The sequence below is a fragment of the Eptatretus burgeri genome, chromosome 7 (assembly GCF_056783735.1).
Source record: "Eptatretus burgeri isolate ZD-2024b chromosome 7, Ebu_testis_v1, whole genome shotgun sequence".
Taxonomy (NCBI): Eukaryota; Metazoa; Chordata; class Myxini; order Myxiniformes; family Myxinidae; genus Eptatretus; species Eptatretus burgeri.
Genome location: NC_140967.1, coordinates 62116598 through 62144597, shown reverse-complemented (window position 1 = coordinate 62144597; position 28000 = coordinate 62116598). Strand labels below are relative to the sequence as shown.

Below are 28000 nucleotides of genomic sequence, written 5' to 3'. Positions count from 1 at the left end.
TTTATTTTTACAGATGTCAGTATATTTTTACTCGAATTATGAGGACATTAGTACACCATGGACAAATCCAACCAGGACAGGGAATTTCAAACTTGCATCCCAGCATCATCAGCAGTCTTCAGTAGGAACACCAGACAAACAGGTTAACCTCGTCAGGAGGGATGAGCCAAATACAATTCTCAGCATAATGAGCATGAAAGATCATTCTGTTTCGGCAGGCTGTCTCTATGTTGTTAATCCTGCAGATGTAAAGTTCCTTCAACAGCCAACATAGTGTCAGTTAATCAAATAATAAACTCGACACAACAAAAATCTCAAAAATGAAAAAAAAAATCTATTACTGTTGATACAAAGTGGCTTACGTAAATGCAACCACAAATTAACCACAAATTAACCACAAATCGAGCACAATGTTTTGCTTATTTTAAAATGCTGTATACATACTTTACAAATTTTTGCAAAGGGAGGGGGTAGATAGTTATACTTGCTTGAGGATAGCCGGCTTTTTGACAAATTCATCATCAAGCAGTTTGAACAAAAGCTTTTCCAATTTTTTTTAGGAAAAATATGGACGTGGAAAAACACTCCATTCAGTCGAGTTCAATCAAAATTGGAATGAAACACTAATATTGGAATAGAACGGCTGTGAATGAAACAGACAATGTTTAAATGAGATAAACAAATGATATTGGGCACAGACATGAAAATACCTGGACCAGATGACCCGAAAAGGGTCAAATTCAAATTCAGTGGTAATATCAAATTCAGTGCCATAATGGTTAGAGCACCTGTTCTGAGTCTGGGAAGTTGCCCATTCGACTCTGATGCTGTTCGAGTCATTCCAAGTACTTTTTTTAAAATGGTACCCAAGTACTTTTTTTCCTCGCTTGACATTCTGCATTTAAAAGATAGCGCACAAATGAACCCCACAGATTGGAATCCATGGGGAGGAAGAAATTCCTCTTTAATTTTACTGGCAAGTGCGGAGAGAAAAGTCAGGTCGTAAAGATGGCATCGCTGGTACCCAGAGCGCTATGGGATGTGACGTCACTTCCCTCAAGCTCAGTTGTCTCATGTATGTTCCATAATGAACCGATATTCATTAAGAGGAATGACTCCTTGGGTAAATCTATTCACCTTAACGAGACTCTACCAAACATTTATTTTGTTGAACATGAAGCACCTACCATCACTTTGCGAAGCAAGGTGCATTCCTGAAATGCTACCTAATTATAATCTACTCTTTATTTTACCATCCTCACAACCCTCCCTGCACAATATTGAAAGAAAACTTAAAGAAAATGTTAAAATTCTTGAATAGTCCTTTTTCTGTAAAATGTGAAAGCACCCATTAGGTGAAAAAATAGTGATAAATAACAATAAAAGTAAATAGAAAGCAAGCAGGAATGCATGCTATTAGACTTGGTGGGTCTGAGTTTACATCCCAGGCCAATGTTGCTGTTAGCCTCCCTTGTGCGTGTCTCGTTCCTTCATTTTGAAAACGTCCTCTTTGATAGCATCTCACCAGAAAACCAGGTGTGGCAGCTGGATATAAACCTGCCCACATAATCTATGAAGACTTCAAATGTACAAATTTAAGAAAACCTCACATGGAGGTTACATCTCGAGAGGAAAAATGAAAGGTCATGTCGGGAACGACAAGGTTATAAATGTGAAGAATGCATCGAATGATGCGTAACCTGCATCAAGTAGTTTGTCCGGGCACTTCTTTTAAACAGAGGGCAGGTTTGAATCCCACATCTTGAAGAGAAATCTTGGTCATTCAGGTAATTGTATGAACTCCTGAATGAGCCAGAACCACTGCAAATGTAAGGTTTGTGGACAGGCCATTACAAGGATATAATCGCTCAAATACAGTCATCTACACATGTAACTGACGGCACTGTCTCTCGAGAATGTGGATCAGTGTTTGTGTACAAATAGACACCAAAGTTTATGTTGGCAGTTACAATATTACTCAACATGAAGACGTCACAAAACTTAAAGGAAGTTTACAGCACGTTCCAATTATGTTCTTTACTTCCTCCAACAATCATTGCATGCTTCCTTTCGTGGATTCAAAAATGCTCAACGACGCTGCAGTCCATTCTTCGCTCTTCCCAGAAGAATTTGATCAGGAAATTAGACCATGGAGGCCAAGAGAATGCAAACTAGCATCACCAGCACCATAGTCATGATGATGGACGGAGACCACCTTTGTGACGACGACCACGACAATTGCAGAACTCGTCTTGCTGGAGGATCTACAGACACAGTGGGTAAATGCAAGCACCAACAAATAATACTGCAGTCATTAATTGGGGGTTGTGATAAGACTCAAACAACTTAACTCGAGTTCAGATTTAAACTGATAAAGTTACAAAAAAAATCTAGCTCAATTTTGAGTGGGTGGGTGGAGGGTGTGGGAGGATTTCAACTTGTCAACATGTAAATTAATGGACATTCTAAAACTGAGTCACTGGTCAACAAAGTTCGTGGATAGAATGTGTGCTTTAATGTTGTTCCATAATCATCCTTTTCTTCCTTCCCTTTAACTCCCAGCTTCTCCCAACTGAGTGCAATGCCTCAAGATGGTGTTATGCTGCTATCAGGCTACAATGGTGTTACGCTACTTTGAATGCCCTATCGGCACATTTGTTTCCCAGGGGAAAATGCTGCGGTTAGAACTATAGTACATGAGAGTTGTATTCTCATATACTACAGTAGTCTGCAGAGAATCACTACAGGAAAGGAATGCTATCTTTGCCCGAGTCGTGCTGTAAATGCTGCATGTCTCACCGCACTCGAGCTCTAGTTGTGAGATGCAGCGTATTTCTCCGTAAACACAGCGGCAGAATGAACACCCTCGCCACAGCCAGGAACCGTGAGGAACCTGACCCTCACAGGCCCTATAATGGCATTCACAATAATTGTAGATCAAAATTCGATGATTAGGCTGTAAGCAATGAACAGACAGTCAAAGTACGTATCGATGAACCATAAAGGTGCTATTTTGAACCTCGTGCCATTAAGTGGAACAGCAGTGATATGGATTACTCCTCTTTAAAAGTAAATGTGGAACTTCCCACTCAACAGTTAGGTGTTCCTGATTTGGTTTTGTTTCTAAAGGTCTTGTGTAGGACGAGGGGAGTGCTTAGACTACAAAACAAACAAGAGTGAAGTCAATCGCATGCCATTGCAATCCCCATGTTTCCCACCTAAAGCAAAACTGAAAGATGGTAAAAGGTTACACCAGGAATGACTCGATTTCAATTTTTGAGTTAAAAATAAATCTTCTGTTTTGACTCCTGTGACTCAAAGTCCCTAACCCCTGGGGTTCAAATCCAAAATAAATCGCTACATGTTTTATGCGACTCCATTCATTTCACATACAAAGTTTTCATTTTATAAATGTTTTTAAAATGTGCCAGTAATTGCATTTTGGGGGGTTTAACCTTTTTGACCAACCCCAGAACCCCAGGGGGCATGGCCAAAAATTGACAATGCTCTCGCACCTTCTTGCCATGCGATGATCATAACTACCAAGTTTGGTGAATTTCTGCGCAACAGTTTCGGAGGATAAAGCATGTTGGACAGATAGACAAACAGACAGACAGACAGACACAGAGACAGACGGAAACAGACAGATGGAGTTGATTACAAAATCCACCCGTTTTTCGGTATTTTTTTTTTAAGCGTGGGGATTAAAAAAAAAAACATATGTTGTATGTGGCCACCCTATAATGACCATTTGACCATTTCATAAGGTTCCATAATTAACAAGTCAGAATTTTTTCTATATAAAAATGAACATGTAGGGGATGAAATGCCCCAAAAACAACCAAACAAGGTAGGAATGAATGACATGGAAGGAATTACACCACAATACAACACCACAATCCTGTTATGAATTGCCATCACAACATCTTTTGACATTTTTGTTATAGATCGCAATAGTAAAAATTGCACGAAGATGCCAATGTTAAAGAGTATTTGTAGTGGGGATTGGTATAATTGTGTATTTTTGTTGTGGGATTGAGATGGAAAAATGTCAAAAGATGTCGTCTATCTTTTCTATCTTTTTATATTATAAAAGGTATTAGCTTTTAAATGCTTATCACTTCACTCTATAGTTGTTTTAAGTTTATCGTTTTGTACACATCTGAATGGACGACTATTTTTTTTTTCCCCATGCCATCCCAACATGCGGAGTACTATCATGCTCCATGATAATGAAACAGTAAAACCTGCATACACTAATCTTACAAGGCTCTAAAACTACGACAAGACAATTATTTAAAAGTGTCTACGCTTTGAATGAGTTGACCACTGTCTTTCAAAAATGTTGCTTGGAGACATTGAAATGAACCAAATATGCATCGAATTCAAACATTTCTCTTCAAACGCAGAACCTGTCAGCACCACTGCTTTTGGTGTTAAAATTCAATCATCTTTATGACCAATTAGTTTATTACCCTCGCCAGAGGAGAGAGTATTGCATCTGGATCTGTTTGTTTGTCTGTTTGTTTGGCTGCACAGAACGTGAATATATGTATCAATTATATGCAATACTACTAGAACAACCCGTGTTGATGGAAGGACACACACAGACACGCCGAGACTGAGCTCCTTTTATATTATATTGCATTGAAATTATAATGGTAATGATAGTGATACCGATAATGACAAGGTTTATAATGATGATGATACTGTTACTGCTGTGGAAATTCGCAATACACCATAAAGGGTCCTTAGATCAGTTATGACGCTAAGTTCATGTGTAGTTAGTCCACACCCGTTGTTTCGGGGGAGTATGTGTGATTCATCCGGGCTGCGACGCTTTGAGTTAGCCATTTTTCTTTCTCTATCGTTATTTTGGATCCAACCACCTCAAACCAACCAACGACAACGGCAAAAAAGAAACCTGCGCTAGTGCACGGGTTTGCGCACCCCTCTGCGGTGCCACGGCTGGCACGAGAAGGGGGGCAGGGCAGCTCCCTCCCCATTGGTGGAGGCCCGGCGTGAGGTGGTCGGAGTGGGGGCACGCCCCCCTTCGAGAGCCTTCTGGAAACGCCTCGAAGGGAGGTGGGAGCCGCGAACGGGGAGGAGCCCCTCGTGGCGAAGGGCGGAGCTCCGCCTTACAAAAGGCAAATGGACGCGAGGCTCACGCTCTTTGATCGTGGCTCATGTTGGCTGTAGCTCTCTCCGAAAAAGGCACCAGCTCTCTCTCCAAAAAGGCTCGGTCTCTCTCCTTGGGTCTCGCTCTCCAAAGCACTCCCTTCCTCCTCTCTCGTTCCCGCGCTCGTGGCCCAGCGCGGCCTGTTGGTGAAGACGTGGACCGGAGGCGCCGCAGTGCGGCCTGTGGTGGACCTGCGCGTCCGGACGAGGGGTGCCGGAGAGGGTTCGCCGGCCACAGGGGAGGCCGGAACCAGGCGCGACCGCGCTGACGGTCGTAGGAGAGGAGAACTCGACGGTCCATGTGGGAAGTCACTTCTTTTCTTTTCTTTTCTTTTCGGGCTTTTGTATGTGTGTTTGTGGCACCAGTCCGACAAGTAAAATCTGTATAAGTGACTGTGCTGTAAATAATTGCCTTTTATTCGGTCGTAGTGCTTTCCTTTGTTCCTATTTGCCTGCTTTTGTTCCTATTTGCCTGCTTGCATGTGTGAAATAAAGTGCTTGCTTGTTGAACTGTTCCCCTGTTTCGCTTCATCCTTTCCTTTGTTGAATCTCTATCTTGCATCACGTAAGGGATTGATAGTGGGTTTAAAACATCTGGTAACCAATCTGAACCGTCAAGGTCGACGATAACTCCGCTCGGTTATCCCTGTAGCACAGAACGAGCCGCTTAAGCGGTTCGTGTCCGGAGTCGACCTGTGGCGTGGTACAACCCCTCGGTAGGTTACCCATGCGAGTACTTAGGTATATCGACTTTCAACGATTCACCCTATTTCGCGCGGGTAGAATGCGGACTGGGTTGTGGTGAGGTTAAACCCCCACCCGTGACTCGCTCCTTGGCGATAGTTCCAAGAGGGTCACGACTGAATTGTCCGTTCCGGTGGGCGACGCGTCGCGATTCGAGTTACGTGGCCGATCGCACGCTGGGCGGGCGAAATTCGTAACGATACTTAATGATAATAATGGTGCAAGAGTATGTCTATTAATTATGTACTAATGGAACGTACTGTACATTAATTACATACTAATGCAATGTGAGTGGGTCGATTAATTACGTACTAATGGAACGTGAGTACTATGTCTATTAATTACATTTCATTGGAATGTGAATATATCTATTAATTACATAACTATTGAAATGTGAGGACTACATCTATTAATTACATTTCATTGGAAAGTGAGTATGTCTTAATTAAGCCCCTGTCACACTTTGACGATTTAGCCAGCGTATGGCAACGTATCAAAATTTATCTAAAACGCTGGCGTACGCTGAACTATTTTTATTTTTTTTCAGTTTTGGGCGTATAATAGTGTATTCATAACGAGTTGGACGTATGCATAATGTATTAGTAACATACACAGAACGTTTCGATAACTTATAGATAACTTATACCAACGAATGCTTAGCGTGTTGTTGGCGTTCACAACTTATGCATAGCGCGCGGAAGCGTATCGCTGACAATCACGTGGCGTAGCCTATTAAAAGGCTGCCGCTCAACGATTCAAATCATAACCGCACTAGACATCGAAGTGTCAACATCACCGTCATGCCGAAGAAAACTTCGACGAACTCCTCATTACGGAGTTCCACCATGAGCTGGTCATACATGCCAAACTGCCATCGCCTCCCAATCCATGGTCTCACCCAGTTTCTTCTCCTCCGTTCACCTCTTGTTCTCCTGGCTCTATTGGCATGCAACTGGTACAGTGTCAAATCGATGAGGTCATGTTGATGATGGAGGACAGCTAGTAGGTATTCTCATCTCAGCCTTGCCGGATCCTCCATCTCTCGGATGACATGGACATCTGCTCACCATGGAGTCTGGAACACTGACGGGTTCCTCCTGTGAACCACATTTTTCTATACCAATTCCCCTAAACGCTGCCAATACGGTAACTGTAAGTTAGAAACACGTTCAGTAAGTTCTGTGGCCGTCCGGAAGACGTCAAATATGTCTACATACGTCAATATGCATTGGAGATATGTTACACATAGGTTCAAAGCACGTTATTCATAGGTTATAAATAAGTTTCGGGCACGCTAAACATTACCTCGACGTATTTCGACTTATGAGTAACTTACAAGTAACGTGTCAACGATCGCATAACGTGCCTACAACTTATGGCCAGCGTATGCGGAACGTGTGAGTCAGACGCCGAACACGTCGGAAAATTTTGAGCATGTACAAAATTTGTCGATGAGCTTGGCGTACTACGACGTATGCCAGCGTGCTTCAGCGTGCTCTTAACGTATACAAAACTTACCCATAACGTATTCGACGTGTGCCAGCATATTCGCCAAATTTTTCATACGTCGGCATACGCTGGCTAAAACGTCAAGGTGTGACAGCGGCTTTACATACTATTGAAATGCGAGTCTGTCTATTAATTACATAACTATTGAAATGTGAGTGCTACATCTATTAATTACATTTCATTGGAAAGTGAGTGTCTTAATTACATACTATTGAAATGTGAGTCCATCTATTAATTACGTATTGTTTGAACATGAGTTGGATTGTGAGTAAGACTATTAATTACGTATTATTGTACCATTGACTACATCTATTAATTACATACTATTAGAACATCTTTTAGACCCTTTATATCCTTTTTCGACTTTTTAAGACCCTTTAGACCCCTTTATACCGTTCAGACTCTTTTGGGATTAGACCCTTCAATACCCTTTTGACCCTTTATAGCATTCAAACCCTTAAGACCCCTTAGATCCTGATACCCTTTAGATTCCTTTGACCTCTTTATTCCCCTTTATACCCATCAGACTTTTATAAGACCCTTTAACCCCTTCAGACAGTTTAGGCCCCTTTTTGGCTTTTTAAGACCCTTTAGACCGTTCAGCCCTTTAGACACCTCAGATAGTTTAGACCCTTTCGGCCCCTTAGACCATTTAGACACTTAAAGGGGAACCCAAATGCTCAGACCACCTTGACACTAATCTATCCCTTCATACCCTACAAAATAGATACGATATGGCTTTTTCCGATTTCTGTATTATAAAGAAGGTAGATTTGCGATTAAAAGTCGAAATCTTCATCTTGAGATTAGCTGTGACGTCGCACCCGGAAGAAGACCACCATATCCGTACTGTGTACGGGTTACATTGTGGTAGGTTCAACTCAAACGGTGAATACTTTTAGATTTTCCACAAATATGCCGAGTCGATGCGTCCTTGATACTTGTACAGTAAAACAAACCGAGATGGTTTCATGCTACACCAATGGCCAAAAGACTCGAAGTTTGCCAGAAATTGGATGAGGTTTCTCCAAAATACCTGAGTGTGCATCGGGCCTCCAAAACATTCGCTTTTGTGCTTGAAACATGTTACAGAGCATGTCATGAAACAACAGAGATGGCTAGATCTTGTGGTTATCTGCCATGATTGAGAGAGGATGCCATCCCCACAATTAAGTGGAAGAAACAGCTGTCGTTCAAAACTGTAACACCATCTCTACCCAACTACCAGAACATGTACACAGACAATTTCAAGGGTGAATCAAACACCTGTTGACATTGTCCGGCAGTTATGACAAGAGCACCGAAAATAATAATCCATTATCAACACAAATTTATACAAATCAAATGAACCACCGTCTATTTGAAGTGGAGAGAAAGTATGTATGTATGTATGTATGTATGTATGTATATCACATGTTACAGAGCACATTATGAAACATGTATCATATACTCCTCCGAGAGCATTTCACCTAGGATGCTAAAACTTTCAGGTCCCATCCTCAACCATCCCACCACAATTCCCCATCAACCCAACAATATCCACCACCACCACCATCCATCCATCCATCCATCGGGACCATACTCTGTGCAGAGCGTTGGGGCTGCCTAAGCAGTCTCCTTGGCTATTGGGCACAATCCTGGATGGGACACCACTCCGACACAGGATACGAGCAAGCTGGTACTCATTTTGCCGACCTCGGAAGGATAACAGGCTGAGTTAACCCCACCTGGTATTAATTAACCAAGGGGGGTTTGAAATCTAGATCCTGGGATCCCAAGCCCACCACACAAACCATTAAGCCAACACCAGGCATAATCAGAAATCAACCATACTTAATACGCCAAAAGTAGGTTCAAACATATCATTCAAAGATTTCAACAAATCTATAAAACATCCGTTTGTGATTCTGCTGATTTTGAAAGTATCCTAGAAAAGATAGATACTGCTTCTCCAAATCCAGATCAATCACACACAAATAAATATCAAAAACATACTCCTTGTGGTTTTTGTTATTATATCAAATCATCTGCTGGTGATGATTACAAGATAGAACTTTACAGAGGAGAAGATGCCCCTCGTGAGTTTGTAAAACGACTGGAAAGAGACTATTCTAATCTCATGGGGAAAACCTATAAGACAATGTCCTTAACGAAAGAAGAGAAAAGAAAATTTAGGAAAAACAATATCTGTCATATTTGTGAGACGAAAATAAGTGAAGGTTTAAAGGTAAGAGACCCACACCCCCTTTCAACCATCGTACCACTACCCCCTCCACTGAGGCGGGACATCGATATCTCAGGGACACGGCATTGGGACACGGCATGGACACAAATGGCATCCGGGGAAAGTATGAAACAGGATGATCCCGTAACATACAAGACACCTGATCAACCTGCGACAGTGGGACAAAGCATTCATTGCCCATTTTGTCCAAAGTGTCCGAGTGTGCCCATTTTGTCTGTGCTGTCAAGCGATAATGAGTATTTCTGCTTGAGTAATATATAAACTGATTTATCAATTAATACAAAATTCCTTCCTTATAAAGAAAGACTATTGAAGTTGATTGAAGAAAGACTATTGAATTGACTATTGAAGAAAAAGAAAAAACCTACCAAGCTGTAGTTAACATGCGATCAGCGTTTTGATAGTTTTAACATCTTCACGAACACTTCCACTTTCTCCCTCTGAGTCGCTAGCACAAGGCTCAAAATGATTCGGCTCCACAATTCCCCCCCCCCCCCGAAAGCGTTTCCATCACTAATTTTGTCTCCCGTAGCTTCTTCAAAATACCACTGATCACTTTCAACATTCTGAGAACCTTCAGTTACTAATAACGATGGAATCAGTATCAGAATCCGAGCTCGACATGCACGGTTTCTCCATGTAAAGCCGCTGTTCGGATCAAGCTGAGCTCGTCGTGTGATGTCACTGGCGAAATTGGAAATCACCACTCTAGGGCTTCTTTCGACACTTTGTGATTGTCAAAAAAAAAAATATTCAAAAAAATGTACCCTTCAATGATTATTGACTTCACAATGACTGTGAATGATTTTTCAATGGTTTTCAGAGAGAAAGAAAAAAAATTGCATTTGGGGTCCCCTGACCATTACCCTTTCCAGACCTTTGCCCTTTAGAGAATTTAGACCTTTAATATGCAATCATTGACCTTTCATTTAGTAAATCCTTCCATTATTTGGCACAAAAAAACAAGTCCTGGCGAGTGTCTGCAATCTCTAATTGCTCTTTCTCGTGTTGTTTTTTTTCCGGTGATGATGATGCAAATCACCTAAGAGGAGCCATATAGAAGATGGAAATGGAACACTACTGTCATTGTGATGATAATCTGGACGTTGAAGATAAAGTAGGCGATAAAAGATTAATGCAGGGCGACCAGAAGCATACCTGGCTGGTGGGTATTCACAGTAACGTCCCTTGTAATGAGGTCGACAGGCGCAGAAGCTTCCCAAGATGCATGTTCCTCCATTGAAACAGCAGATATTGTTGGACTCTGTTGGTGATAGAAATTCAAATGCCGATGAAATTGAAACACCGATGCAGGTATCAACTTCCTTGCCGATGGCAGGTTTTCCAGGTGCAAAGAGAGAGCTCCGGCTTGGAGTTAAAAAAATGTTCCGCAACTGCTTTCACCAACCAATTAATTAAATCGCCAAATCTGTGTTATTTAATCGCCAATCACAAAAAGATATAAAGCATATAAAACCTTTTTTCCCCCAAAAATATATAACTACAAGAAACATTCAAGATATTCATAAGCAGGATAACCAAATCACTGAAGTTGTGTTTATGTCAAGACAAAAAAACACCCAAAGCTTAGTAAATGGTGAGTGTAGCTGGTAGTGTATGGCTGGAAAGTCAACCAAACACCTCAAGTAAGGTCCAACATTAACCTTCCAGACACAGAGGTTGCCATATCCAGTTTTGATTGCCCCGATAGCTGGAAATTTCTCGAAAATGGAATGTTTATTTCCTGTTTTGGGTAGAGTAAGAACATCTTTTTGTGTGCGAGTCTGAGTTCGGTAGAAAGCCCTTATTCACCGACTTTCCCAGTTCACAAAAGTATTTTGTGTTTATTTATTGTTATTATTTTGTATGCAGCCTGTGGCTAATCCTTACTAGAAGTATTGGACCGGTGTTTTGTGTTTTTGTGTGTTTGTTTGTCGCACTATTACTCTTACAGGTCTGGCCTGATTACATCCAGACTTGCTACATAGGATCCGCATGACCCCAATTAATGTATAGGGGTGTTTTAATCTTTGCCGTTGGTCTTAGGGGGAGGGGGACACAAATTCTCTATGTAAATATGTATCATGTCGCGCTGCCTCCAGGTGGGGGTCTCCAGGTATTACAAGTCTCCACCATTTATAGTACAATATTCCTGTCCCCACGCTTTCCAGTGCAGTGAGGTGTTTTGAATTATTAGCAGTCGGTGTGTTTTTTTTTCTTCATACACGTAACCTGAGGTTTTTTATTTTTGCCTCAACACAGCTGTCATTTGCGTATACACCGCCCAAATAAAGGTAAGCGTCAGAATAACATGTTGCTTGTTTGGAAAAAGATTGCCTGTAGAGCAGGTACTCTACTGGTAATTTATAACCTGTGATTAGTTTTGAGGTAGTGAGAGTAATCCGGATGATAGCTCAGGGTCATGACATTCACTCCACAAAACGTGCCACGAACCACACATCCATTCAGTAACATCTCAATAGCATACATCAAACACGTTTAGCACAGTAGAGCCAAGCTACCAGCACTACCAGCATTGTTGTCGCCACACCACCAAGCCACCAGCACTACCAGCATTGTTGTCGCCATGCCACCAAGCCACTAGCACAACCAGCATTATTGGCGCCACGCCGCCAAGCCACCAGCACTACCAGCATTGTTGTCACCAGACCACCAAGCCACCAGCACTACCAGCATTGTTATCGCCATGCCACCAAGCCACCAGCACTACCAGCATTGTTGTCGCCACACCATCAGTGCTGCCGGAGTTGTACCAGCAGCCCCGCCCGCCCCACCCATCGCATCCCTGGATCGATCACGATGACTGGATCGCAACATGCCAACCAATCAACGTGGCTGGATCATGAAAAGCAGATGTGCAAGGCGACAGAAGCGAGGGTGATAAGATCCCTGGCGAAGCAGTTCAGAGCAGAGATGAGAGCAGTTCTGTGGAGGGGAGAAAAGAGCTCGAGTGGAGTTGGTTTTAGATATCAGTTGATTCGAGAGCAGCTTCGAAGTAAACTACGCCAAGTGCCGTGCCTGGGGAACGCAACGGGATGAGCACTGAGAGCACAGCAGGATGGGTGCAGAGCACCAGGTGAACAGAGCACAGAGATGCGGGCTCCTAAGTGTGGTCACCACTTCCCCATGGACAGTACCTCCTATACACTTTGTAGAACCAATCACAAACTGTCGAGAATAAAAAGGGTCAACAATGATTCTTCAAAGAACTGACTTCTCTCCCTACATGTGTGGGGACACTGTATGTGTTTTATAAGTCATCAGCATTTTTTCACTGTTGTACAATGGAAACTGGAACAGGTAATCTGTTTTTGCGACCAGCTAAAGGATTGCTTGTGGAATGTCACCCAGCTTGGCCTCCCAGCCCTTAGGGCAAAAAACATGCGAGTGGCGATCACTGAGCATGGGAAGACGTCAAACTGGTAGATGAGCTGGGAAAAGGGGTGACCCTTTACTTTCATAATCACCACGGGAGCTCAAAATAGTAAATGGGTGTACCACAAGATTAATCTTGCTTGACATTTGCACGCAAGCAGTCACACAGGGGTCAGAGTAAAACTGTATATAAACAAGAGCTGAAGCTGAGCTTTTCAGAGTTGGTCTATGCAGACTACTTGTGTTCCTAGCCACTCTCCATATGCGTATATGTTTTGATGTGAATTAAACTCTTCTCCACCTAAGATCGGTGTGGACAGAAATTGATCTCAATCAGTGTGGACAACACGCGATCTCAACACATGTCTTACACATGCATCCTACACTCTTGTACCTTCCAGCACGCACACCTCATTGACTCGACCTGGGTTTGTGGATTGTCATCCAAGTCCACAAGAGTTATTTTCAGAACTCGCATTACACGCACCCACATACACCGCACCTCTCACCTGCACTTCTCACTCACCCACACCACACACCATGTTCGTTACCGCATGAGCCTTCTGGCTAACGTACGGGTGAGGTCGGCGTCGACACCATACCCCACCTACTTTTGCTTCTCCCTCAATCAACCTTTCTTCTATCCATCTCTAGAAATGTTTGAAGTACCTGTGTGTGTAGATTCATGCTAAGATGATTGACTAAGGGGCTTACATGTTAGGGGTAAGATCTTTCTTTGTGACACTGTTTTTGCTTTGTAAATACCTGCTTTTGTCAAATCTTTTAGAAACTGTGTCCAACCTGCCCAATCGTCTTTTCCTCCAGTGGTTATACAGAATGTGTAAATAGTGCATGGGAGTTCTGTCCTACAGTTTCCTCATGGTTAGTATTACCTAACATCCCACTGACGATATCACTCGGCTGGTCTGATTGACATGAGTGGGGCTTTAAGAGTGCGGGGGGGTTAATTTGCCGGGAAGGTAACACAGCATTTGGAAGTGAGGACCCCACCTAAAGTAATCATCTTAGATGACGTCTGTGGTTGCTCAGCAACCCGTAGGTCGCAGAGTTATCTTCAGCTCGCCGACTTCAGGGTCCTCGGTTGGGAAGCGGCCAGAGAAGCCCCCCCCCCCCTCATGACCCATACAGAACCTGTAACAATATAATGTGTGTATGTATGTATGTATGTATATGTGTATATATATATATATATATATATATATATATATATATATATATATATATATCATAAGATGACTAGGATATTAAAGAAAAGGAACTGCAGTCATTTACACAACCGATATCAATGAAAGCAGAATTCTAACCTGGATTTCAGTTACAATTGTGAAGGACCCCAGTTCTTGTAGGAAATGGTAGTGAACATTTAATGAGTGTTTCATTTCGACAAGGGTTAAGGACCGGCATTATTACCAACTGTCTTTAATAGTTGCAAATTGTATACGTGGAAATGAAAGCTGTAATTTCATAATTGTAAACGAAAAGGACCTTCCTGAGATCGCAGATTGAAGCTTGTTCGTAAATCACATATGCAGATTGCATGGAAAAGGAAACAGAAGAGGAAAATGAGTGGGTAATTTAGTGGTTACGTTCCAGGTATGATTTACCCGAGAGGACTATTTCCAGATATTTTTATGAAAATGAGGGATTTGGGGAGGGGGCTTGTGGCCCCTTTCTGGGGGAGATATGGCCATGAAGAGCACAACTTAAGTAGAGGGCATGGTCCCGATGCCTCGTGGCAAGTTTAAAAGCCTGGTGTTGGCTTAGTGGTTTGGGGTGGCTGGCTTGGGATTTAAAGGGTCCTGAGTTTGAGCCTCGTTGGCTGCTCAATTAACACCAGGTGGATTGACTCAGCCTGTCATCCTTCTAAGGTCGGCAAAATGAGTACCAGTGTACTGGTTTAGGGGCACAGCATCATCGGCATAGTCGTGCCTCAACAAAATGTTAGCTACCCGACAGCCAAGCTGCCATATGCAAGAAGAAGAAGTGGCGAGTTTGGTCTGGATCTGTCTGGTGGTTTCTGAGAAGAATTTTTTTAAAATAAAATACCAATATTTGTGGCAAAACTACCCTATCACCCCCTTTTTACCTCCACATGCGGATGGGGAGCACAATCCCATGAGTCCATGCTGTCCTGATGCATCGTACCAAATTTGTTCCATATCGGTCAGGTAGTTTGGGAGATGTTTTAGTCCAATGTAAAAAAATATATATTTAATTTTTTTTTTTTAAACCCTTTCACCCCCTTTATATGTTGCGCATTTGGATTGGGGGCACAACCCCATGAGACCTTGCTGTGCTGATGAATCATGCCAAATTTGGTCCACATCAGTCGAGTAGTTTGTGAGATGTTTTACTGAAATGGTAATGGAAGTACTACAGACAGCCAGACACCGAGACCCACTCTATGAGCTTATTTCGGAGAAATAACCGAAAAATGAAAAAGAAAGCCTACATGGTTTGTAAACAGGAATTTAAACACCCAGGAAATGTCCTGGCCTTTTGATTGAATCTCAAAACACGTGCAGGAAAAGGGAGCACGGTCCTTCGTCGACAACAGTGGCTCCAAACCTATTTTCATCATGTTTCCCTTCCTCTCTGCCTCGCAACACGTAAAATAATAAATAGCTCCCAACAGATGAAATAATACTACATTAGCAAAAATATTTTTCAATGAAACTTCACAAAGCGCATCGTATTCTTAAAGAAAACTATTCCGTGGGAGAATTACCATGGGATGTATTTTGCGGTCTTCGCTGGAAAGCAGACATCGATGCTGTCTGAGAGCTCCCGATGGGAATACCAGTTCGCATGGCTGCAGGGATAGACAAAGAAATGTAATTAAAATAACACCTCATCAAAGTGTTTTACCATTTATTTCGTGAGATTCCTCGAATGGGAAATCTCACGATGTGACTCGGTTGTCTGTCCGTACAAGTCGAAAAACACTGAGTCACAGGAAGCTGAAATTTTGGATAGCACTTTGACCTAAGTCGAGCAATAACTGATTAGCTTTTGGTGATATTTGACTATTGCTTAACTGAAGCTCTCTAGTTCGAGTACAGGTTTTCAACAATAACTCAGGAACGATGAGGAGGAAGAGGAAAGTGATATTTTGCACGCTGCTTCAGCATGACCTATAGATGAGCTTATTAAATGTTTGTGCATGTTCACAATGATACGGTGAAGGTCCCAGACTCAGGTACAGAGGATTCTCACTAGTTGGTCTCCAACCAACCTTTCATTTAAACATTTACTCCTTCTGTTACTTTTAGCACAAAACAAAGAGCAAGGTCGGTTGCAGAATTCCAAAATCCCACACTGCAGGCTGTGGCTGTATCCCGCGAAGGCTGCACCTTGCAGGTGAGATAAACCACAGAAAGCATTCGACATTCGACCCCAAAATAAAGCATCTTTCAACCACAGCAGATCAACCACGCAAAAATCTCCATTTGCTCATCTGTTCCCACCTTCCCACAGCATGTGAGAATGTCGAAGGATCTACAAATAACGTACGATGGGACATATTCACATCCAGAATAATAAAAACTTGTAAAATTACTCACTTCTCAGAGAGTCGATGTTAATTAATGGCCAAGACTCAAGACTCCAATAAACCGAGCTACGTTAATTCATGTCTCTGACCAATGTCCTTTTGCTGGTTGTGATTTATGTGCAAGCTCCCCCATGAGCCTTGAATCACTGCAAAAGAAAAATAGATTTTAAAAAATACCTTTATATTGTTACGAATTCGCGCCCGCCCGGCGTGCGATCGGCCACGTAACTCAAATCGCGACACGTCGCCCACCGGAACGGACAATTCAGTCGTGACCCTCTTGGAACTACCGCCAAGGAGCTAGCCACGGGTGGGGGTTTAACCTCACAACAACCCAGTCCGCATTCTACCCGCGCGAAATAGGGTGAATCGCCGAATGTCGATATACCTTAGTACCTGCGCGAGTAGCGTACTGAGGAGTTGTACCACGCCGCAGGTCGACTCCAGACACGAACCGCTTAAGTGGCTCGTTCCGTGCTGCAGGGATAACCGAGCGGAGTTATCGTCGACCTCGATGGTTCAGATTGTTTACTGGGTGTTTTAAACCCACTATCAATCCCTTATGTGATGCAAGATGGAACTTTCAAACAAGGGAAAAGACGAAGCGAAACGGGAAAACAGTTCAACAAGCAAGCACTTTATTTACACACACAGACAAGCACGTATATACAGCCATACAGTCATGCAACGAAAGCAAGAACTACAACCGAATATGACTTACTCAGGCACACTTACACAGTTCTACTTGTCGGATGGCGCCACACACACACATTTACACCAAAGCAAAGAAAAGAAAAGTAGTTACTTCCCTGCGCGCGTCGAGTCCTCCTCCCACGACCTCAGCTCCCAGATCCTCCGGCGTGGTCGGTGAGCTCGTGCTTCGCGCCGGCACGTGTTGGCCGCTCGACGCCACGGACAGGGTTTCCGGCGCTATCTCAGCGCGGATAAAGGGGGGGGGGGACCGTTGATGCTCGGGGTCGGGAGAGGGGAATGGCAGACGCTCCGTCCCACCAGCGGGCTCTCGGGACCGCACCGACAGAAGACCAGACCAGACCAGACCACCAGGCAAGACGAGCCAAGACGAACGACGAGACCAGCTCCAGGACAAAGAGAAGAGACGAACGGCGAGACCAGCTCCAGGACGAAGAGAAGAGACAAACGGCGAGACCAGCTCCAGGACGAAGAGAAGAGGGCATGCCCCGCCCGTGTCCGTCCTTTATGGAGCGGGGCTCCACCCTTCGCAGCGTGGGGCTCCACCCGTCGCTCCACCCCGTTTTTGGCTCCGCCTCTCCTCTAGCCCTTTCGAGAAGCTCCTCGAAAAGGGGCGTTTCCTCCTCACAGCCGCCTCACACCCCGTATCCACCAATCGCCAGCAAGCTCTCGCAGCCTCTCCCGTCAGCCCCCGGCGCCGCAAAAAAGGCAGGAAAACTCGCGCGCCGTTGTAGGTCTTTCACGGGGCCTTCATTTGAAGTCTTCGGATGGTCCAAAATAACGATAGAACAGAAAAACGGCTAACTCAAAGAATCGCAGCCCGATAAATCACATATATTCCCTCTATACAACGGGTTTGGGCTAACTACACATGAACTTACCGATATATCTCACCTGAGGACTCTTTATGGTGTAATGCGAATTTCCACAACCATAACAATATATAATGAATCATTGTTGCATTTCCTATATTTCATTTTTATTGTGACACTTTGAACAATTACTGACAATATGGAAAAGCAAACCCCATCTTACACGAGTGATCAGCAACTTTCAACACCAATAAAAGTAAAAATAAAAAATATATAACAATAAGAGTTCCCAAACAAGGAATCTCAACGCAGGACGTGGCCATTAAGCCCATCAAGCCTGCACTAAGGTTGGTTGTCCATACTCTATCCTGGATAAGTGCTGAGCATAAAGCAAGGACGCAGCACGTACCATTTTTAAGTCTTAGGCATGACTCGGCCAGCATTCGAACTGCCGACCAACCAGATTCAGAATGGACGCTCCAACCATTACTCCACTGAGTTTGCTTCAATTGACAAGTTTGCTGGGAGTTCAAACATTGAAAACTGCATCCTGAGTTCATGCCCAACTCCATCACGAGCAATTATGGCCTTTACCAGCTCGCCTCGAGAGTCTAGAGGTTCACCGGACGAAGTTGCCACAGGCAGGCAATTGCTAGGGCGCGGCTGCTGTTTCCGCCAGAAAGTTTTATCACTAACCCATTAGAGGATTTCATCCACCAGGCCAAAGTAGAGCAACCCTGTTATAATACATTTTGGAACAAAAGCCATCAATTGGTAATAATAGTGCAGGTTTTGATGGGCCTAATGGCCTCCTGCATCGAAGTTCCTTGCAAGGGAACTTATATTATCTTATATTATTATTATTATTATTATTATTATTATTATTATAATAATAAACCTGTTATTTAAAAAATGTAACTGAACACGTTCCACAATCATGACCAAAATGTGCTTGATGAAGGAACGATGACACTGTTGCTGTCGAAACTCAGAACTCTCAGCTGTAACAATGTACAGACTCGACAGAAGCTCGAAAAAGGACGATTCCAATGTGGGAAGTTACGGATTACAAGCTTTGGGTTACTCATCAGAACTGTGCAGCCAGAAATTACTGATAATAATTTAAGGTTCTTAAGAAGTAATAAAAATCAAAAACAATAACCGAGGCTCGAACATTTATCTCACATAACATTAATTTTCCAGAAACTTTTATTGGATTATTGAGGCCAAATAAAACAAATGTACTTTACATGCACGACTGAACCCGTAAAATGAGCTGGCATGTTCTTAAAGTCAGACACACATTTTGAAACCTGTTTACAAAATAAATAATTATTGACCAAGTATTACAAATCAATGGAATTGATAGGGGGGATAACAAATCACACAGGTTGTGTTCTTGCATTTTGGTGAAGACATTCAGAAATGACAAGAAGACAATCTTGCATTCAGGGATCTAAAGCTCTCAGCATTTTTGGCATCTCCCGCAACAAGTCTGAAGCACAAGCCCCTCTGTTTTTTTTAACCACCTCTCCTCCGGTCTCGCTCCCTCTGCTCGCTCAACCCCTGACCTTCCCCATTTCCTTCGGGACACGTGTTCTTCCAGTAATCCCCTTCTCCTTAAACTCCATAAATCCAGGCTTTCCACCCACCTGAACTCTTTTTCTCCCATTTGGAGAACTGCCTTCCAGAGATAGTTCAAGCCCCCTCTTTCCTCCAAAGATTCATGCACGTGGAATGCCGCCATCTCATGTCTTCTCCCAATTTATACATGCCCTACCCTCACTCAACCCTCTTACTTGTTGGTTACTGTATTTCCTCCCACCTCCTTTCTCCTCCTTTGTTGTTTGCTCATTTCCTTGCTTGTGTATCCAGCTGTGATTCCACGTTGCCTTTTTACCCTTTCTCAACTTGCTCTTACACGAGCCTCCATTTTGAACACTTAAAAAGACATCGGTCAAAGCTTTGAATACCCTCTTTTCCTTAAATATCAACTGTAGATGCCAAGGAATATACACACAAGGAACTTTGGTTCAGTAGGAGGCCATTTGACCCACCATGCTTGTGCTGCACCAACCACAGAAACCATCAACAAAAAATGATGAAAATTTAAACCTATGTACAGCACAACCCCCCCCCCACCCCCCCAATGTACAACCCCCCTCCGCTGCCATTACCTTTCTGGGGAGACCATTCCATGCATTGACCAGACTTCTGCCTTTCTAACATCCTAACTCTTCTCTTCTTTACTCTCAGGCTATGACCCCTGCTCCTAACACTGTCCACTCTGCTGAAAAAAAAAACTCCACTACACCTATTTGTCAACACCTTAATTACCTTCAACATCTCTATCAGACGCCCTCGTAATCGCCTCCTTTCCAATGTATAAAGATATAAAGATGATACAGTTCCAAATCATACCGTTTATGATGCCAACGCAGAAAACACTGAGTATCAGCTTCCTGGAAACAGACAGAAAAAGAACATGTTTATTTAAACCAATTGTCTCGACATTTCACTGACAAATGTTCACAGAGAAACTAGTACAGTCCGATTGTGTCATGCATCATTCAAAATAATCATTTTGGGATTAAAAAAAGAAAATTCTTATTTTATATCGTGGAATTGCGGGCGAACATGTCGACTGAATAACGAGTTATCATCCAAGTCGATGGAAAATAGTTATCACATTTCCTTAAAAGAAAACGTGAGGAAGACAAAAATGATAAAATTAGATATTTATACTTTTTAATTCCATACACGTTTACGTAGAATGTGGATTATGTGTTTGAGACAGCAAGCCCCAACTTTGGAAAATTATGTTACTTGCTCAAACTAAAATATTCACACATTTGGTAAATTTGAGCAGTACACTCATGTAACTTTCATAGCAACAGATTTATTATTTCATACACAGCCTATAGCTGCTTTGCTGCATTTTGCCAACCTTGGGAGGATGACAGGATAACCGAGCGAGGTAGACAACAGCTGCTTGATCTGAAGACCCTCCGATCATAAGCCAGCCACCTTAACCGTTCAGCTAACATCAAGCTTATTGTAATGGATAATGTGTCCTGTTATTAATTTGCTATAATTGGTGACTGCCTTTGACAGCAATACGAATTTTTATTTCGGACCCTGGCCATCAAAAAGCTGCATACTGTATAATTGAACAAACAGCTTCAAATGGAGCACCTCTTGGCCATTAGAGCATTCAAATTGCATCAGATGTGGCACTAAATGTGAATTGTTGCTCCCAGCTTGCCAGCCGATGACAGAAGACGCCATTTGCGTTTTTGCCCCCTTCATCCCGACCCCGTTTAGAATCCTGTGTGGGCACGGGCAACTTGCTCGTGTTTATAAAATAAATAGGGGCAATACCTCTGGGTGCTCACCTGGATAAGGAAACCAGAAAACCACTGGTAGGCATGGATGACCCACAAACTATGTAATGGAGAAAAAGTAAATACCTTTGGATTTTTTTTCTCATGTAGTGAACAAACAGTGGTACATGGGTAATGAAGGTTGTGGTGAAGTTTAATCAAAATTACACGTGTCGTTCTGGAGAATGAAGTAAATACCTATTTCGGGGAGGGGGAACCCCCCCCCAACCCCATAAATCCACTTAACCCCCTATTCGTTAAATAGCATGACCAAACTTTGATACATCGCGGATGATGAAGGTTGTGGTCACATTTCATCGGAATTGCATGTGTAGTTTATAAGAAGAAAGCAAATACCTATTTTGGGGGGCAACCCCCCACTGTCCCCGTAAATCCCCTTAAACCCCAATTTTTCAAATAGCATGACTAAACTTTGGTACATCGCGAGTGATGAAGGCTGTGGTCAAGTTTCATCGAAATTGTTTGTGTGGTTTCGGAGAAGAAAGCAAATATATATTTTGTGGGGTAACCCGCCGTAGACCCCGATTATTATTATTATTATTATTTTTTTTTTTTTTTTTGAAGTCGTGAACAAACTTTGGTACATCGCGGGTGATGAAGGTTGTGGTCATGTTTCATCGAAATTGCATGTGTGGTTTATAAGAAGAAAGCAAATACCTATTTTAGGGGGCAACTCCCGGTCTACCCCCTAAAGGTCCAATTGTTTTTTTTTAATGCCATGAACAAACTTTGGAACATACCAGGTGATGGAAGTTGTGGTCAAGTTTCATCGGAATCGTGTAGGACGGACGGACGGACGGACGGACATCCCATAAGCTCCCCAGAACAACGTTCCAGGTGAGCTAAAAATGATGATTAATAGTACATGAGCCCATCCAAAAATTGCTACCATGAGAGGGCACCAGACTTTGTTTGTTTTATCTCATGTATATGCCCATGGACATAACAAAACAGTATGATGGACTTCTCAGTGGAGTAGCTCAAGTTTTGTATGGGACTTTGAAGATATCATGACTTTATGGCGAAGCGGGTGCCAAATTGAGCCTCAAAAATTGCACATTCCATGAAATATGTTTTGAATAAAGACAAAAAACACTTGTTACCTTCGCAAACTTTGTTGCAAAGGTTATGTTTTGATCGCTGTGTATTTATTTATTTATTTGTGAATATGTGTGTTTGTTTGTTTGTTATTCGCATAACTCCAAAAGTATTGAACTGAATCGCAGCAAATTTGGTGGGATGATTGGTTATTATCCGAGGACCATTTGATTAGATTTTGGGAGCGATCGGGTCAAAGGTCAAGGTCAAGGTCATGAAAAGGTCAAAATCGTCTTTTTACCATAGCGTGGTCAATTTGTATCCAATTTGCATTCAACTAATGCCAAAATGTTCAGAATTCAATGCCCTATCTTGTGATATGTGACATGACACAATGACGTAATAACCATTATTAGCGGTTGGGAGTCAAATGTCAGGGGGGGGGTCACGGCATTGCAATGTGCGGTTTTAGTCATAACACGGTTAATTCTTATCCGATTTGCATGAAACCAACACCAAAATGTTGACTGTTCTGTTCCCCACATTCTAATACCAATTACAAAATTAAGAGTACAAAGGTCAAGGTCGAGGTCATGAAAAGGTCAAAATCGTCATTTTGCCATAGTGCGGTCGATTTTTATCCAATTTGCATGCAACCAATGCCAAAATGTTGTGAATTCAATGCCCAATCTTGTGATATACGATATGACACAATGACGTCACTACCTTTGTTAGCGGTTTGGGTCAAAGGTCAGGGGGGTCAATGACCTTTATTATCATAACGCGGTCAATTCTTATACAATTTGCATGCAAGTAGATTCAAAATGTTTAGAATTCAATTCCCTATCCTGTGATGTGTAATATTTGATTTCTTATAATGTGACCAGTTGTCATCAGATTGACTTGACACTGACACCCAAAAAGATCAGGGAGTTCATACAGAAATTGTACAATGTCCGTGAATCAGTGTCAAACAGCAGGAAATTTAATGTTTTTAAGCCATCATAACACATATGAGATGGCAGATGTGGTATGGGATTAAATACCCTCACAATCAACGGTTTCTGGGGGGTGGGGGGGGGAAAATGTAGCGTTGGCGAAGGTATGTGCTCTACTGAGTGCCCGCTGTAGTTTTATGAGTTGTTTTCTATTGTGTGCATGTGAACAAGGTATGTTTGGTTGACAAAAATTTTTTTCTCACAATTTGATAATTTAGAGCCTAAGTTGGGTCCTGAAGGCATTGGATAGGCATTGAGGTCTAAGGCAATTTGACAACAAAATTCTGGCCATAACATCATGAGAACTCGTGGCAGCAGAGGCCCACTATCATAAGACCTGTTACAGAAATTACACGAGGGATGAGAAACCCAAAGCTGTGACTGCAACTATGGCAAATTAAGATGTGGCCGACCAAGAAGCAGAACAAGAATCATACATCATGATGTTCAAGTACATAAGGGACACTATTTTCACTAATCCTCAGGCTGTTCGCCTGACTCATCTAACTGACAAACTTGTAGAATTCATGAGAACATATGGCTTCCAAGATGTGAAGAAACAGACCAAAAATCACATCCACCATAAGTTGGAGGCAGAATTTTGTCAGTCTCTCCACTTCATCACTGAGACAAATGGTAGGGTTCTTGTATATCCTGATAATCTATCACTTGCACAAGCCCTTACAGATAATGTTATGCTCAAGGATAAGGTCCAGGAACTAACGTCTACAAATGACATAAGACATGTCATCAACCAATCTGCAGTATACATCAGAGACCAATCAGCGCATTCAGTGGACGAGGAAAATTGGCTGCTCTGAAACTTCTGAAGGAGAATGTCCAGTTCCAAGAGGCATTCAGAAAACTAGGGCAAGATTGGACATTGTCTGCAGAATTACTGACAAATCCGGAGGTGTTCACTTGTCGTCTTTTTACATGGCTCAGACAGACGTCTCAGAAGTCAATGAAATGCGGTACCAATTATTCAGAATCAAGAACGGAAACGTAGACTCTTCACAGTTGCCTCCATGCAAGGATTGCCGGAAGATGCATGCTGTGAGGGCAAACTACCAAGCAGCCATTTGTCAGAGATCCCTGACCAGCAAGCCCAGCATACAAAATCCTATTGACAGTAATGGGTGGACCTTGGATGAAGTGGGACAGCTCGCAGTCAACTGGTGACTGGTCCCATAGTCCCCGATGTTGTCCTGGAGTTCCTGTCTTACAAGTGCAAGAGAAGCTGCCAGTTGCCATCTTGTCAGTGCATGGTGAATGGCTTGAAGTGCTCAGATGACTGCAGCATACAAACATGTGACAACATGAAGGATCATGAGGAAAATGATGACTTCACGGATTCTGACAGTTCAGAGAGTGATTATGAATGAACGAACAGATGTGAACTGTATATGTATTTGATGTTTAGTATTGTCTGATTCATGGATTTATACTGGAAGTATATGTTTTATTTTGATCATGTATTACATTGAACTACTATGTCTGGGAACTACTATGTAAGAGAAGTATATGTATCACAATGACTTTCCAACAAAATGTACTTGAAAGATATCATATCGTTTGTCACCATGTCAATTTAATGTTATTCTTGCTATAGTGATCTTTGGTTTACTGAAGGCAACTATAGGAAAGATTTAGCTCTGTAATTATCATATTTGTGTCCTGAATATAAATAAGTCATGTACATGAAGTATGTGAGGAAATGTGTGTGTGTGAAAACACAAGTATGAAACCTGTTGTGCTGTTTGCGTCAAGGCTTTGGGTCAATAATAGAATAATCAGTTAATTATTATGGTTCAAATCTCTGAGAAAACTTTCGAATGGAAATTAGTTTGAGGTCTAACATGTTTTGATCAGTGTACATTTTATAATGATGAACAATGAGTCTCAGAAACAATTTTAAGTGGTCTGATAAAGTTTGTACTTTTAAACATGTTCCTCTTAGTCTTTTTTTCTGGTTTTCTACCCCTCTCCCACATTTAGCTATACAGAAACTAAGCTACTCTCCAGAAATGTCCATGATGCTGCTTTGAGTTACAGATACATATAGGTAACAGAAAAGAACTAAAAAAAATCTGGTGCCCTCTCATGGTAGCAATTTCCAGAGTTGGCCATGGAACAGCTTAACAGCGATTTTAGAATTGATGTTGATTTTTTTTTTTTTTAATCTCTTTACCTGTCTCTGTCTCTCTCTCTCTCTCTCTCTGTCTCTCTCTCTCTCTGTCTCTCTCTCTCTCTCTCTGTCTCTCTCTCTCTCTCTCTCTGTCTCTCTCTCTCTCTCTCTCTCTCTCTCTCTCTCTCTCTCTCTCTCTCTCTCTCTCTCTCTCTCTCTCTCTGTCTCTCTCTCTCTCTCTCTCTCTCTCTCTCTCTCTCTCCAACCTCTCTCTCTCTCTCTCTCTCTCTCTCCAACCTCTCTCTCTCTCTCTCTCTCTCAACCTCTCTCTCTCTCTCTCTCTCTCTCTCTCTCTCTCTCTCTCTCTCTCTCTCTCTCTCTCTCTCTCTCTCTCTCTGTCTCTGTCTCTGTCTCTGTCTCTGTCTCTGTCTCTGTCTCTGTCTCTGTCTCTGTCTCTGTCTCTCTCTCTCTCTCTCTCTCTCTCTCTCTGAAACCCATAACATGACCACCCACCACTCTGCTTCGTCATCGCTCGACTAATCGGTGCAGAGCTTATCATCCGGTTCGTGTCGGGATCAGCGGAGAGAGTCACGCACACGACCACAGTGATCACACGTGTGACGCACAAGTACCACCATGACGTCACGCACAGGCACAGTACAGCAAGTCGAACGTGTTGTAAAGGTGACGTCAAATCGTCCTTGTGCCATCTCGTGGGAAAGTGATGACATCAAACCAGCGGAGTGTTTAGAATATCGTCCATTCGTTGAAAGTAATTAATGATGGGAAAACACAACACTGGAATGGATGTAATCTCTTCAATGACTTATTTTATTTTGAGTTTCTAATAATGGTCCCTTAATGAATATAAGGACCTTGAACGTAGTCGATCAAACCTTTCGACCAAAGTCTGCGCTGTTATTACCAACCTATGGTTGTTCGGCCGTGGTCTTTCCTCGCACCGAAGCAGCACACACCATTTTTAGTCTCTGGATATGACTCGGGCCGGATTCGCGAACTACCGCCCACCCAGACTCGGAGAGGATGCTCCAAACATTAAACCGTCGAGACCGGTTCGTGTTCCTGATCGAACTAAAACGCTTGATCTTGCCACAACACCCACACTACCGTCCTCACTTCGTGGTGGCAAGTTCGATCGACAAGCGACTGCAGAAGCTTCCAAACAAACGTTGTACCCACGGAGCCGTGGACGACCTTTGGCAATGATTGCTGTAATCGTGGTGAAACGGCCTTTGTAGGTTTGCTTGACGACTTTTTGAGGAGCGACGACAACTACGGGGAAGTGCGAGTGCACAAACCTCACTCACCGGCTTACATGTGGCACACCACCTCTGGGTCGCACCATCGCAACCACCAATGACCGTATAAACCGCTCAAATGACCCGGAAACAAATGGCCGAACCGGCCACTTTGGGTTCGTGACCCCGGTGACCTCAGTTACCACGGCCTAACGACAATGCCACGGATGTTTGTTGGTGTTGGGATTTCAAGGCACCATCCCGTACGAATGATGATAGAGCGAGGAATTGAATAAAATTACACGTGCAAGGGTGGGGAAGTTGGGGAGTGGGGTTCGGGTTAAAGGTCAAAGCAAAAACAAAACTTTTTTTTTTAATGAAGAAGGATCCAGCCGGTTAATCGTGAAGTTTAATTGTCACCACATTCCAGCAGCAACGAATAAGATTCCCTCCCTCCAACACCAAGAAGGGTGATAACGGGGATTAATTTTGGTCCTCCTTGCACAGGCAGGCACAAGGGTCTGCCAAGGCAGTTTTCATCAGCTTTGGTCACAATCCTGGACGGGTCTCCACTCCCCCATCATGAATGGCTCATTTGTCCCACAGCAGGCCGAATAAACCCACCTGGTGTTATTTTATAGCACAACAGGTGAACTCAAGACCTTAAACAAACCGCATTAACTGTTAAGACACAACCACCCCCAAACCAATATTCATTCAGTCTTATTTCAGTCGCTTCCCTTCTCTTCCCACCATCACCTGTTAATACAGCATACTCAGGGCATTAATAGACTGGCCTTACACACCTAACCTTGTCTCAGTTAATGTAGAATGAAGAACTGTTTTTGCTTTGCTGGTGAAGACGAGTATCGATATGCATAAGGAGACAGAACAATGGATGAAGTCAAAAGGCATCAATCGAGGTATGCTGTAGGAAGCAATGAGAGTTCTACGAAGGGTTAATGCCCAAAACGGCAGCTTCTCCTTGATTCCCCCAGAATCTA

The 28000-nt window shown here is 42.8% G+C and overlaps 1 protein-coding gene across 5 annotated transcripts; it reads right to left on the bottom strand.

The window, feature by feature from the left end:
* LOC147023390 (protein Cripto-like) lies at nucleotides 1-27888 on the bottom strand. 5 transcript variants are annotated; one of them, XM_085888762.1, is made up of 6 exons: nucleotides 27066-27276; nucleotides 20591-20631; nucleotides 15822-15905; nucleotides 10835-10940; nucleotides 2800-2909; nucleotides 1-2264 (listed from the first exon to the last, which is right to left on the bottom strand). In XM_085888762.1, the coding sequence occupies exons 1-6, from the start codon at nucleotides 27101-27103 to the stop codon at nucleotides 2143-2145; spliced, it is 501 nt and encodes a 166-aa protein (XP_085744888.1). In that variant the 5' UTR covers nucleotides 27104-27276; the 3' UTR covers nucleotides 1-2142. The 5 variants fall into 5 exon arrangements, with proteins under 5 accessions (XP_085744888.1, XP_085744889.1, XP_085744892.1 ...); XM_085888763.1 differs by lacking the exon at nucleotides 27066-27276 and adding an exon at nucleotides 26667-26870; XM_085888766.1 differs by lacking the exon at nucleotides 2800-2909 and having other exon boundaries at nucleotides 27066-27888.
* Between the last annotated feature and the right edge of the window lie 112 nt (nucleotides 27889-28000).